The sequence below is a fragment of the Electrophorus electricus genome, chromosome 4, assembly GCF_013358815.1.
Source record: "Electrophorus electricus isolate fEleEle1 chromosome 4, fEleEle1.pri, whole genome shotgun sequence".
NCBI lineage: Eukaryota > Metazoa > Chordata > Actinopteri > Gymnotiformes > Gymnotidae > Electrophorus > Electrophorus electricus.
In genome coordinates, this window is record NC_049538.1 from 4,477,634 (window position 1) to 4,491,995 (window position 14,362).

Consider the following 14,362-nt stretch of genomic DNA (forward strand, 5'->3'; position numbering starts at 1 on the left):
GTAAAGAGCTGAGTCTGAGCTGAATGTCTACCACCGAGGTGTGAGTGCGTTTGAGTGATTGATATGGGGGCGTTTAGTCAGCTGCAGCTCTTGCCTGGGCTTGAGTAACAGTGACTTACCCACATGTTGTAATGACCAAACAGCTAAGTCTAGACCCAGAGCCACTGCTGTTAGATTTACATCTTAGTCAGCACAGTAGGGTAGAGACAACAGTTTATATTTGATTGTTTAATAAGAAATGCTAATTATAAGCATTTCCCCCCCTCTCTCTCTCTCTCTCTCTCTCTCTCTCTCTCTCAGGGTTGTCGCATCACAAGGTTTGGTCAGATAAACTGCTCCGTCAGCAGCTTCCCCAGAATGATGGAGAATCGCGTCAGCATTGCCGTCCTGAGCGCAGCAGCCACAGCATTTATGACAAGAGTCACAGCCGCAAGAGACCCCGCGAGCGCTCGCTCGACCGTGCTGACAGTGCGTGCTCCCGCGTCTCCACCCGCTCACCCCTTTCTGACTGTGCTTCCCAGGAATGCTGTTGCATTTTTACAGGACATGTTTTCCTCTTAGAACATGGTCATTGATTTGCTCACTTGTTGACATGCCTTTCATTACGTCTTTCATTTAAATGTTTGTGCTTAGGATTTTCACGTATAGACGTTCATGTTAGATCAGCATATTACCCAACTTTTTCACTGCCTGCCATTTTGTGGTTTATCTGTTTTTTTCTTTCCACTCATAAACACCGTCATTAACTCACCCCCCCCCCCAAAAAATCCCTGTCTGTCTTTCACCCTGTCCCCACCTCACTCTGTCTGTCTGTCTCTCTCTCTCTCTCTCTCTCTCTCCCTCTCTCTCCCTTGTCCATGTACAGATGCTCTGAAGGTGTACGTGGAGGCGAGCAGCCCGAGCCCGTCCCTGCCCAGCTTCAACAATCCCAGCCACAGTCCACTGGTCAGACAGCTCTCCTCCTTCGAGAGCCCCACGCCCTGCAGCTTCAACAATACCACCCCGGTAACCGTGTATGCGCGTGCGCATGTGTCTTTTGTTTCTGTTCTTCCTATGTGTTGCATGACTTTTGAAGTTCTTCCTAGTCACTGAGCCCTACTTTGCGTCTTCCAGCAGCCAATTCGCAGAAGAAGAGGAGAGAGTTCATTTGACATCAACAACATCGTCATCCCCATGTCTGTGGCAGCCACCACCAGAGTGGAGAAACTGCAGTATAAAGAGATCATTACGCCAAGGTTAGACTCTCACTCATGGCACTTAAACCTTTCACTCACAGCTTTGCATTGGTATGAGAAATGATCAAATCTATATGCTCCATTTGTGTGTGTGTGTGTGTGTGTGTGTGTGTGTGTGTGTGTGTGTGTGTGTGTGTGTGTGTACACATTTAGTTGGAGAGAGGTTGACATCATTGCAAAAAAGATCTCTGAAGAGGATGACTCTGTGGAAGTATGGATCTTTAATTTTCTTTTAAGTTGTGCCTGATATTCAGTTGGCCATTAGTCCATTTAAACTATTTTATATATGTAATTTTTAAATGATGTGTCTGAAGCTTGATCTGCTAATGTGACCATTGGAAACTTTTAACCTCTCCTCTCTCACCTCCCTTAGATTGAGGATCTCTCTGATGCAGTGTTTGCCCAGTTGCACCTCCCATATGAAGAGCAGGAGCGCTCGCGCTGGAGTTGGACAGCCAGTGCTGTTGCTAAGAGGAGGGGAAGTCGGTGTGTGATTCTTCAATATAGCGCTTGGCTATTTCCGCCATTTACTGCTTAAAACATGCAAAGTTGCACTTGGTGTCCAAGCCTGTGAAATTGTACATTCACACATTTATATGTAAAGCAGTCGTTATAGTGCAAGTAGAAGAAGCAACCTAGAACAGCAAGAGTGACTTAACAGTTTTCTCCTGTGTTGTGCCAGGTCGTACAAGTCTGTGGATGGGCGGACCACCCCGCTGCTGGGTGGCACCAACCCCTCCACGCCACAGCCCTCCTCCCCAGACACTGCACACTTCCACCTGCTGCAGGACTACAGCTCTGCGGCCTCGCCCTCCAGCCCTGTGAGCCCAGAGCTACTCATGCTCCCTGGCCTGCACACCCCTGCTCCTAGAGACTCTCACCGTCTGCTGTCCAATGAGGACACCCGCTGCTCCACCCCAGACACCGTCTATGATGAGATGGTAGGCTCCTGCTGTTAATTCTCTTAGAACAGCATGCAACAGCCAATACTTTAGGAGACTATGTAGTGCCTCAGGGATGCATCTCAAGTCCGCTTCATTTGAGTATGAGTAGCTCCAAATACCCTACCACGCACATTTAGCCTCACTGCACACATTTAGCCATATTCAACTCCTACATGTGTTCAGTAGGTGGGAGACCTTGATGCCTCCTAGGAGACTGGAATTTTTAAATGTTACCTGCTGTCCTCATGCAAGGACATCACACATTTCACCAAGTAGTTTGTTTTCAAAGATATTTCTAGTTATTGGGTGCTGCTAGTTACCAAATATGCAGTAGTTGTCCAGGACTCATAAGGTTAAGGCATGACAAAAATAGTATTTGTTTTCTATTGGCCCAAGTTCAGTTGCTCACTCTGTCGCGTCTTTCTGCTACGGGTTCTGCAGCCAGTGCAGCCATGGGAGAGGAGGTACTTCCCCCTGGTTGTGGACCCAGTGCTGGAGCAGGAGGACCAGAGCAGCCCTGCTAGTGAGCGCCCCTGCCGAGCCATGCGACGCGTCTCCGGCTGCAAGACTGGCTCGTCCAAGTCCGAGTCAGATGCTGGTCCTCCTTCACCCCTTGCTGAAGACAGCAGCAAGCAGAAAGCCACCCCACACAAACATGCTCAGCGATGAAGACTGGACAAAGGAAACAAACAAAAACTATTTGGCTTAACTCAGACTCCCACCTCCACCAGCTTTCATAAACACAAGAAGTACATCATCAAAAAATTATATAAAATATATATATACACACACAAAATAGAATAAATTCCTGTTGTTTGATATTCAAACATCAGTTACTACTTTCACAGTTTTTAGTGAATTGTATGGATATGTAGAGACCTCCTTTGTTTTGTTTTTGGTTTCTTTTGTTTGTTTGGTTTTTTTTTTCTTCTTTTTTTTTTTTACCCCCACAGGAAATAAACACGTGGTAGGTGGTGGAGGAGTGTTTAAAAAAGCGATTTAACCACAGTGGAAAGCAGAGACTCCTTGTCCTGAATCACTCATGCGCACTTGTCTAGCACAAACTGAAGCGATTGTACTGGTTGTATTTAAACCACCAGGTCCCTATTATATTGACATAGTTGCACCCCCACTGAGTAACTCAACTTCACGGGGAGTAAAACACGCACACACAAGACAAGGCCATGCCTTTCCCCTTTGTTTATCATTGTTTAGCACTTCATTACGTTCTCTTCCCTACCGTAAATCATTATTTTATCAATTTATCATCTCTAATATATGGGGCCAGCTTTATAGTTCATTAATAGTTATCCTGATGTTACGTTGCTAATTTCTTTCCTTCCACATTGTTGGGTGCTTGTGAAGTTTCAGTAGCCACTCTTAATTTGTTGGCGCTGGTGCCCTATTCCTGTGTGCATCTACAGTTTTGTGTTCTTTCAGGGGCAGCCATGTTTTATGTAACCATAATTATCAGGTCTTGCAAAACTGATCCCAGATGAGCACACTGACCTGTTTGAATCACAGGCAGTAAGGATTATTTAACTGCTTCTTCCCACTTCATGCGTTCTCTACATGAGAGAGAGAGAGAGAGAGGGTTAAGCACTTATGTTGCTCGTTTTGTAAACCTTCTGCCTTGAAATATGGGGGGGGGGGGGGGTCAAAGATCATTGCTTAGCTTAACTTGCTTTTGTCTAAACTTGCACTCTGCTTAGCACTGTTCTGTTCATCATTCCACAAAATTTGAGTTAAGCTCTTGGAGCACTTAAACTGGAATCATGTTTAAGTTGGATAATGATGCCACTGATATTGTAGAGATGAAGGGGAAATTCTCTCTCTTCTTGTCAAGTCCCCCTCCTTTTCTTATATATTATTGGCCATCAAGGATGTCCAGTGTTTCCTGCCCCTCTCATTAGAGTTGCAGCTTGTTCCTCTGGGCCATAGCTGATGAAGCGTCGTGTGCAGTCCAGCAGCAGGAGTTGTCTCCTACGCTCAGCGTTGCCACGCTGCCTTTGATGTGGGCTGTTCTGGAGGACAGGCGCAACTCATCCAGGCCTGACCATCTCACGTCATCCTCACCACCTCTCTTGATTTTAGTGAACACTACCAAGTCAGCTAGTAAGCAAGAATGCCATGACTAGGGTGTTGTGGGGTTTTTTTTTTTTCTTTTCAAATTTCACTTTCTCACCTGGTCAGCTCTGTCTGACTTGGGCTTATATGGCTTCTGTTTAAATTCCAGCCACTGGACAGCTCAGTCTGACTCGAGTACGAGAAGATAATGTGCATGCGTGAAGCCATCTGGGGACATAATCGGAGGAGTTGTGAGGGGGTCACTGTCTACACAATATTATGGATATTGTAAATCCGGCGTGTCAATTCTTTTTTCCCCCCCTTCTGTTTCATTATCCAAGTGTCACATTAGAATCCATTAGTTGAGAGGTGGAATATGTACAGTGTGCTGGCGATGTAAACAGACTATCTACTACTGCATTTTTATTGAGTTTTCCCCTGGTCAGTTCCCAAATATCATTGATGGTCTGTTTGTGTGCTTGGGGTTCTGTACACCCACCAGGCAGACTTGATGTGTATTAGTTTGATTAGGTTTCAGAAGCCAATATTGTATTGTGTGGGTTATTTTCATACTATGAATTTCCAGTGTGGTGAATGGGGGTTTGGCGAGTCTGGTATATCCTTTAGCATGTAATAGTTTGTACAAAAGAGTATATTTTGTAAATACATTGTTTGATTCTTTACTGTGTTTGTTGTTGAGGCTGTAGCTGTCCTGATTGTATAGGGAGAAGACACGTACAAAAATATTTAACACTTTTTCTTTACACAGAGGCAAAATAATTAAAAAAAAATTAAAATATAAAAAAAGGAAAAAAAAGTGTATGAATAATTGGCCAATCTGACAGGCAGCATTTGTGCTTCTCAAAATTAAAAGTGAATTATATTGTACGCCAGTCTCTCTCCTGCTTCTTGTGCCCTTCACACATCATACCGCACAATGGAAGAATTCTGAACCCATGTGAGCAGGTGCAGTTTACAAGGGCAATGGAACTGAAGGGGCTATTTCATGCTGACCTTTTATTCTTCATAAACCATAATGGAATAGTTAACGCTCAGTGGTTCCTCCCCCTCTCATGAAGAAATTATTTAACAAAAACAGAAGAGACTTTATTTCATTCCTGGTGGTGGTACAGCTTTTTTACTGGCACTGCTGGACAGGTTTTGCACGAGGCAAAACTTGTACTAATGTATAAAACATGGCTACATGATACAAATGCTGAGTTGATACTAAAGTCAGCAACAAACGGCGCTCGCGTCAGGTGGATATACTGTCCCAGACACGCAATGATCAGCCTGTACATAGACAACACAAAGTACACGAGAGCAGTTTAATAATACCGACTTTTATTTCCAAATCCACGTTTACATCTATGTGTATGAGTGTAAATCAACTGATAAAACACAACTACGATAACGCGCACGACTGTAGAACTGCAGAGTATACGGTATTTATGGATGGCTGAAACGGATTACATCTTTTCCTATTGAGAAATTGCAGGATTTTAATTTTTTGACAAGACAAACAACAGTTTAAATCAGAACCTTCATTCCTAGAAGTTTGTTTTTCAATGCCCCTTTTGAACTTCTCCAGTCTCCTTTAAGCAAGCAGTACACTGAGCAGGTTGAAGGACTTTGGGGTCAGAAACCACATCATAAAGCATTCGGCAGCAAGAGTGCTGATCCAGGACCAGGTTTCCCCATCTGTTCTCAGCGATCTTGGTTAGGAAAATGGTCCCTGACTCAACAAGACATGAGCCATGAACTGTCTCCGAACAGGTCTGTTGTTGCCTAGAGCCAGCTTGGATTATATTTCAAATGGTTTCATATATGCATCAATTCCAGTCCAAACATGTGAGCAATATCAATTTGAACAAGAGGAATCCAATATATGATCAGCACAGCTGCTGCTTCATGCCAACTGACCGTGGAGCAGTTTCCCAGCCTTCTCAGGTTGGGTTGAGTGCTGATCTCATCAGCTGTAGTATGATTCATCAGTGTTAGGAAAAAGCTACAGGAAATGGGCAGACAGTTTGCCCTCCAACATGTTTTACCTTTGGGTTTTCTACATTTTCTGAATTTGTATGTTGCAGTTAGGAGTGTGAAACATCTGTGGATAAGAGGCAGCTCCAACTAAGTTCATAGTTTTCTGGGGTTTTTTTTTTTTACATTTTATTTATTTGTTTTTGTAAATATCAAAAGGAAAAGGCTGAGGTGCACTGAAGATAAAAAAAAAAAAAGGGCATAATCAATATCGAGTGAGTGACAATGGTGTTTTCTCACATGTTACATCTCACATGTTACATCTCACATCCACAAATGCTATTACGAAATGTGCAGCTTGGATTTTGTGCAGTGTGTGGATTTAAAAAATAATAATAATTAACCCCCCCTGCCCCCATGGTAATATTTTGATTCCAGTAGTGTTTGAGGAGGCAAACTCTTGTGCAAGTTAAACTAAGCAGGATTTTGGTATTGGACAGGTGGGTGGGGAGGATCAGGTGGGTGACTGGATGATCAAAAACAATCTAAAATCTTGCAAAGCTGTGTGCCAGGAGTCTATGTTGTAGAAGCGCCAGTGTGTTTGATCAACAAAGACTAAAGTTTCTCCAAATCCACAGAAAACTGGCATTACGCCACACTATATGATCGGCCAGATAATGCAGCAGATTCTAGCAACTATTTGGAAGAAAAGGGCATTCTTATTTGCTGTTGCATCTTTTTTTCTCCCAGATGGGCGTTCATTTCCCACGATTGCTATTTACATTTGTCTGAAATGTTAGTCAATGAGGCAGAGGGAGGCACTTCTTAAACTAACAAACTACCTTTCTCACCAGGCCTGTTGAGTGTATAAATTTAATGTGTTTCCTGGCCTTTAACCACAACAGATTAGTCATCAAGGCATATATTCTTTCTCTGGAGAGTGACAATCCAATGTGATAAATTGTTTTCTTTCATATAGAACAATTTTGAGGTCTGGTCACCTGCACACGTCCATTCACACATTCTTTGGAACAGAGTGTCTCCCACAGGGAGCTACTGGGGCGGAACGACACATTTATGAGAGGGCCTGGTTGTTTCAGGAGGCAGGTGATTGCACAGTACCTTGTGTCAGAGAGGTGGACGATCTCCCACAGTTAAATCCCATATGAGTATATGCAAAAACAGCAGACCCAAGCCATGATTTTTAAACACTGGTGCATTCAGTGTAGGGCTATGAGGAGACATGGTGCATGTGGAGTGTGGAGCCATACCCTGTTTTCCCATTTTCTAGGTAATCGTTAGTAAATGTACATATTAAAATTTGGTGACAACCAAGAATTTGAACAATCTTTCTACTATTCTATTACAACAGGTCTTGAACTTCCATATAGTTGGCAGGAATCTTTAGACCAGTGTACAAGAGGAGCACTTTATACAGGTTTCTGTCAGTTGTTTTATTTGTATGTATTTTAATTTCTTTTGGGCATTTTTTTTTTGCCAACTCAGAAATCTGTTCACTAGTTAGGCCATTAGGAATATTTATTTATTTACTTATTTTTGAACCAGATATTCCCAGATATGCTGGACTGTCAACTGCACAGCACCTTGCATATAAAATACCAAGGTACAGGAAGTCCCTTTAGCATCACAGTATGGACAAGCGTCATTAAGATGTGGCTGTTAGGATTCCACTGAATTACAGCCTTTCTTCAAGTCGGGGTTAAGTACAGACAGACAACTCAGCACCTCACTTTACTCGTCCTTAACGAAAAAGAAGGATCATCTTATTAAACCCTTGCAGTTCTATTCCGGTGAGTATGTTATTTTCTTTGCATTAATATAATTCACAAAAATCAGTTCTCTTCTGGTTGATGTCAAATTAAAGACAGGAATATGGAGAAAATAAATGAAAGGTTAAAAAAAAAAAAAAAAAAAAAAAAAAAAAAGCATTCACAATAAGGCAACAAAGCAGAGACAGCAACAGAAAGCGAGGCCAAGGTGGCATTTCATAAATACAAATTAAAATTCTTAACCTTGTAGATGGACTTCCTAGTGCTGTAAATCACCACATGGATCAATACAGCAACAAATTCAGTTCAATTAATCAGAGATATCAAGCCAATAATGTAATTAATTATGTATCCCCAGCTGTCATGAGCCAAAATTTATATATCTTCACTGTGGCAATCCATCAAGCGCTTTTTTTACCCTTTTTTTTTTTTTTTTTTTTTTTTAAAGACTGACAAACTTTCTTTTTGGTTTTATTTTTTTAAATTTTTTAAATTTTTTTTGGTCTTCCTCCCTTGCTATAATTCCCGTGTGTAGTTGTGGGGGTGGGGTTGAATCACAGGCCTTGCTTGGCGAGGGAGGCGGAGACTTGGTCGGCTAGCGTGGAGAGCTGCGGAGATTCTGTCATGTTGATGCTGCCGGAGGAAGACACCTTGCTGAGGCCAGGGGAGCCTTCGGCGGACGCGCCCGGGGACTTGACCACGATCTCGGCACCGTGGTCGGTGCGCGCCCTGGCCTGCTCCCTGAACATCAGCTTGTGGCTCTCAATCTAACAGGAGGACAGGGCGGTGCAGAGGTTGGAGAAGTACAAAATCAACCAGCAAACAGGACAAAGGATTAACAAAGTTTAAAACCACTGAACACAGATGTCGGAAGAAGTGAATGCTTTCTGTTCTGTTCTCACTGTCAGGATCATGCTGAGAGATCTGGTCAAAATGGTCAGGCTTTATAATTAGAAAAATAAAATGCATTTGAACCACATTTATAGAGTCTCTATAAATGTGAACAGTATCGTATAGTACAAAGCTGAACCAGAATCAGTTTTTGTTGTTTATTTCCTAATGAATATGTCCTTGTTATGTAGACTGACCCTGTGACTGTGTGTAGACAGGAGATACTTGAATCTTTCTGGACTAAGCCACCATGAACATACACGAACAAAAGTTAGCTAATTTCTAACTTCATTATTAATGTATTAGTGCCATATTTTGCCTGTTGCTCTAGATGAATCAGTTCACAGGTTCCTGAGCCAGGTAATGAAGAGCCGTAAAAGTGGTCACCTGGCTCAGGTGTGGGGAAAAAGCTGGAGTCAGTCAGGGAATGGAGTGGCCATGTCTGGATCAGATGATTAGTAAATAAATGTGATATAATCCAGCAAGAATGTGGGTTTCTAAAAGGGACCTAGTCTAGCACAAATTTGAGTTTAATATTCAGCATCTATAGTTTGTCTTCAATTATAAGGAAGAGTAGGAAGCATATACATTTCTCATTTATTCAAATTTGCCATAACATTCTGACCACAAAGACAGAATAAACTGTGTTCTGTTGCTATAGAACTGACACATGAAGAGAATACCAGTAGTACTGGTGCACTTACTGGAGTCCTTCACACTGGCTTCCCCACATCGGGGGAGGTCAAAGGGCACCTCACTGTTTGGGTGGACGGAGGCACCAAGAGCCCCCAGATTCACTTCCGTCTCTTTGTCCCTCTAAGGGCGGAGACCACGAGGATATTTGTGGGAGGTGTGAGGAGTGACGTTGGGTGACATGATGGAACAGAGCAAAACAAGCAAGCAAACGAACAAACAACGACAGGGTTTAAAAGAACAACAAATTGAGCAGGGCATTAAATAATGGTGGGCACGGTCAAATGTAGAGAGATGGAGATGGGAAATGTAGAAATGAAAAGAAAACAGAAATAAATAGAGGAAGGAAGCAGCAACGGAACAGGGTTGAGAAAGTGTGAGAGTGGGTAAGTGGGTGTGAGAGTGTGTGGGTGTGGGTGTGAGTGGGTGGGTGGGAGTGGGTGTGAGAGTGTGTGGGTGTGAGTGGGTGGGTGGGGGTGGGTGTATGTGTGAGAGAGAAGAGGAAGGACTGCAAGAATTTTCTAGCTCACTGTATACACTACAACTTCCACCATAGTAACCGTGATAAAGGTGTTTGTCCAGCAGGGGCCGCCACTCTGATGTCACTAGGGTTTGCCTAGACTGTTTTCTAGGTTTTTTTTTAAACTTGATTAGAGGATTAAACTGTGACTTGAAAATATCCAGTACAGGAAACTTGTAAAAATTGTGTCTCAAGGCAAAGCAATTCAGTTGTCTAATTATGCCATTGCTTGCTGTTGGAAAAACTAACATAAATATTTTGTATTGTGACAAAGTTGCACCCAGCTCTTAAATTTTCAGGGGGTACTTGTTTAGTTGTAACTTATTCACATTAACCATGACTTTTATTTTGGTAATTATCTATTCCATGTGTTCCTTATGACTTGATACTGTTAAACTAAAGCCAGCTGGTGTCCTGTTAGGACTTTTAACCTGCATTACCAGCAGGCCAGCTGTGTGTAATCTGTGTGTAATTAGCTGCAGTTATTTCAGGTGCACCGTGTATTTTAGCACTGCCAAACAAGACCTTGAGTCTCTCCAATAGAACTAGAACTCACTTTGCCCCAAAACCCAGGAATAAACACTTGAATAAACACTTGAATATTACCCAAAGAGGGCAGAGAAGCCAATAAGCAAAAAGAGCCGTGCCACTCACACCGAGTCAAATCACGATTACATTTAGTATGAGTATTAGAGTTATTAGTTTATATTTATTAGTAATAGTTTTATAACAGACTAATACTAGAATTATACAAGTACAAAGGTGAGGTGTTTTTAATAATAACATATATATATATATATATATATATATATAAAACCTTATAAACAAAACCTTCGTTTCATCTCATTTCAATAGTTCCTAAGTTTAGTCAGCTAATGGTGAGATTTGCCCATCAAATGATTATCAATATGAAGGCCTACCTTCTTTGCTCCACCACCAGGAACGTGCCCAATGTTCTCCAGAGATCCGATTTTTGACTGAGCTTTGAACTCCAGCTTTTCCGTTTTGATCTCAATATTCCCTCCACCTGGGGCCCAAAAGTAGAAATCCATTTGTACACATTCTCAGGGGCATCCCTGTTGCTTGTTGTTTTTCCCCTGAAATTATTATAATTGTTGTTATTATTTGGAACTGTGTGTGTGTGTGTGTGTTTTTCACCTGGTTTGTGGTGAAGGTTGACCTTTGACCCACACTTTGACTGCACGTTACTCAGATCCATCTTTTTGTTCACAATTTGAACCTGAATACCACAACAAGACAGACACGGTCACAAGGTAGAAACCTGCAATGGTAAATATGCACATTAAAAAAGCACCACCGCATATGCAGAAAACTCTGTATTTCACACACGGGTAACACAGGGGAAACGCAGGGTTCATCTCACACAATAAAATTAAAATAAATAAATAAAATCATATTATAGCAAACATCCACACCTTAACAAACCTCCTCCCTAAATTAAACACTCACCTCCACCCACGTTGTTAAAAACATTTATTGCAAAGACCTTTATGCTGCAGTTAGAGACTAGCTCACTTGTTCCCAAGTGAATGCAGTTAGCCATCCTACATGTCTACATCGATGATTAGCATGTTGTTAACCATCCTACATGTCTTCATTGATGGTTGGCGTGTTATTAGCCATCCTACCAGCCTTCACTGTTGGTTAGCGCGTTGTTAATAGGTGACACTGCTACCTCTCCCATGGGGGACTGGGTGTACAATCCCTTGTCTGAGCAAATATGCCATGCTATATCAATGTGAGTTTCTTGGACAATACTCCAAACACAGCATTCACAGTTCTGCAGTTGGTCTGACAAGAGCACCCTAAACCCAGCAGTGAGTCCAACACTTATCAGATCTCTGGTACCATTGCTGTGTTACACTCATATCCACATCCCCATAGCAACAGAGGGGTTTGAAGGGTCAGCAGCTGATGAGTGAGTGGGACGGAGGGCGCTGTGAGACCTGGGCAAGATGACTTATAAAGATGCCAGTGAATGTAGGTGCAAGAGAGGAGTTGCTGGTTGAAATTTTACATAACTGGCTAATGAATTTTATACATAAACAGTGAACAGATTTTGAACATTCAGAAGATGGGTTCACTCGTAAGTTAGCACAAACATTCTGCTTCACAGTCAAAAATTTAAATTTTGATTACATCGACGGAACTAACTCTTCATTCTCTGATCATTGTGTGTTATTTCTCTCTGTAGAAAACCAAAGACTAACTTTCCTTTATCTAACTATAAATTTCCCCCTGGAACAGCCTGATTCAGGAATAGAGAGATGTTGGGATAGAGAGGAGCCACAGCTCAGGGAGGGGAGGGAGCCCCCCAAAGCTCTGGTCAGTGCTATGCTGTGCTATACTGCCATCTGCAGGAACTGCTGTGACATTACTCACACATGCTAGATATTGTCCTTGGAGTCGCATCTGGACTGCACATTGTGGGGAGTACTGCTTCTTCTTAAGAATAGTCACATGGACAGGCAGAGGAAAAGGCAATGGAGTGTCATAAATTACATTTTGATTACATCAATGGAACAGGCCGCATTCACTCCTGGCTTGCTGTGGGAATGTAGTTCAGAGGGCATTGACTGATGGGACTTGTAGTCTTTTATTAGATGATGGGTCTTGTCTTTTTTTAGTTTGCTTGCACAGAACGGGATTTTGTACGCTAGTTAGAACTGCCCTATTGAAGTTCTAACATTAGCCTTAATAGGACAGAAAGCAAAACTCATCTCACATCAATGAGAATGGGCTTCTCCAAACACCTTCAAGGAACAGACTATTTCATCCATAAATGTTAATATCACTAATGATTATTAATTCAGCAGGTACCAGGTAAAGTTACACATTAGCTAATTGGTCCCCACTGACACTCCCTCACTGTTAGCCGAGTTAGCGTTTGTGGCTTTTTCTTTAATGCCAGCAGCACAGCAGTTCGCCACAAGGCTGGGACCAGAGACAGTGGTCTGGACGTAACACAAATGTGAACAGCTACCAGTGTCTGTGATCAGGTTTACACTGTGGGCTGAGGAGGAAGGAGGGTCCAACGCTGGGCTTGTTCAGACGGACAGGCCAAAGCCATGGCAACATCATCACGGCAATGTCTTACCCTCTGTAACTACCTGAGGCCCGTGCAGACACGCTGGAGAAGCAGCGCTAACTGTGGTAACCCTGCCTGATTCTGGATCACTTCAAAGCAGAGTTGTAAGCTCTGAATTTACAGCCAGATCTTTAAACAATCCATTAAAAAGTACACTACATATAACAATTCAGCAAAATAATGCAATCACAGTTCTGTTCTGTCTAGGTATACTGTCAACATGGCATTATGTGGGTGAGGCTAGTTGCGCTTGCTCGCATTTGTGTTATGGCAACAAATAACCATGCCATTTTTATGTTGTCAAATGATACGACAGGGCATTCAGTTTTCTGTGTTCAATCTTCATCACAGAGGTGTTTGCTTGTAGCTTTAATGAGTACTGTAACATACTGAGTACTGCAACATGAGTAATGTAACAAAAGTAATTATGTAATGTGATGAGTACTGTAATGTAATGAGTACTATAACATAATGGCTTCCAGGACCTAGAAAGGTTTCATCATGTTTTACTAATGTCAACATTGCAGTACATCACTCCTATTGGCCAGCAGGAAAAGATTACATCACAACACAGTCACTTTAAAATGAATGCCTTTGAAAGCTCTAAAACCCCTTCATGTGCTAATCTTATCATCGCTTGCCAATGAGTTTTAGATATAAATAAACCCACTAAGCAGTGAACAGATTTTTCTCACAGCAGAATATGTTGCATGGAGAATGATACCTGAAAAGCATTAAAAGAGTCAGAGTATGCCATCTGACTTTTAAGGAAATGATGATGACTAACACTCCGAATGAAATCATTGGTCTGGGGCCTGTGTGATCTCATTACCTGTCAACAACTCTGCATTTATTACTCATTCATGTCAATAAAATGCAACAACTGAGAGGAAAGGTAAACTCCATCCCTTGATCACTATTTCTCACTGCAGAAAACTAAAGACTAGAAGTCTAACTTTCCTTTATCTGACTATAAATTTCCCCTTGCAACAGCCTGATTCAGGAATAGAGAGATGGTGGGATGGAGAGGAGCCACCCAAAGCTCTGGTCAGAGCCAAATCTGGACTGCACATTAGGGAAAGTACTGTTTGTTATTAAGAATAGTCACCTGGACCGGCAGAGGAAAGGCAAGA

At 42.2% G+C, this 14,362-nt stretch overlaps 2 protein-coding genes across 13 annotated transcripts in view; one reads left to right on the forward strand and one right to left on the reverse strand.

Moving 5' to 3' along the window:
* Positions 1 to 5,134, forward strand: part of kansl1b (KAT8 regulatory NSL complex subunit 1b) — a 48,302-nt gene extending 43,168 nt beyond the window's left edge. For 3 of the 5 annotated variants that reach the window (XM_027026732.2, XM_027026731.2, XM_027026730.2), the window contains 7 exons: positions 301 to 468; positions 866 to 1,005; positions 1,114 to 1,235; positions 1,389 to 1,446; positions 1,609 to 1,721; positions 1,918 to 2,176; positions 2,612 to 5,134. In XM_027026732.2, the coding sequence (XP_026882533.2) occupies positions 301 to 468; positions 866 to 1,005; positions 1,114 to 1,235; positions 1,389 to 1,446; positions 1,609 to 1,721; positions 1,918 to 2,176; positions 2,612 to 2,848 (1,097 nt within the window). In that variant the 3' untranslated portion in view covers positions 2,849 to 5,134. The remainder of the gene's footprint in view (positions 1 to 300; positions 469 to 865; positions 1,006 to 1,113; positions 1,236 to 1,388; positions 1,447 to 1,608; positions 1,722 to 1,917; positions 2,177 to 2,611) is intronic. The other 2 variants (XM_027026734.2, XM_027026733.2) reach the window with 2 other exon arrangements.
* Positions 5,135 to 5,569: 435 nt separating this feature from the next.
* maptb (microtubule-associated protein tau b) overlaps positions 5,570 to 14,362 on the reverse strand; it is a 29,558-nt gene continuing 20,765 nt past the window's right edge. For 7 of the 8 annotated variants that reach the window (XM_027026724.2, XM_027026723.2, XM_027026721.2 and 4 more), the window contains 3 exons: positions 11,279 to 11,360; positions 11,041 to 11,147; positions 5,570 to 8,783 (listed from right to left, as the gene is read on the reverse strand). In XM_027026724.2, coding sequence (XP_026882525.2) covers positions 8,571 to 8,783; positions 11,041 to 11,147; positions 11,279 to 11,360 — 402 coding nt within the window. In that variant the 3' untranslated portion in view covers positions 5,570 to 8,570. Of the gene's footprint in view, positions 8,784 to 9,611; positions 9,724 to 11,040; positions 11,148 to 11,278; positions 11,361 to 14,362 lie in introns of all 8 variants that reach the window. The other variant, XM_027026725.2, reaches the window with a different exon arrangement.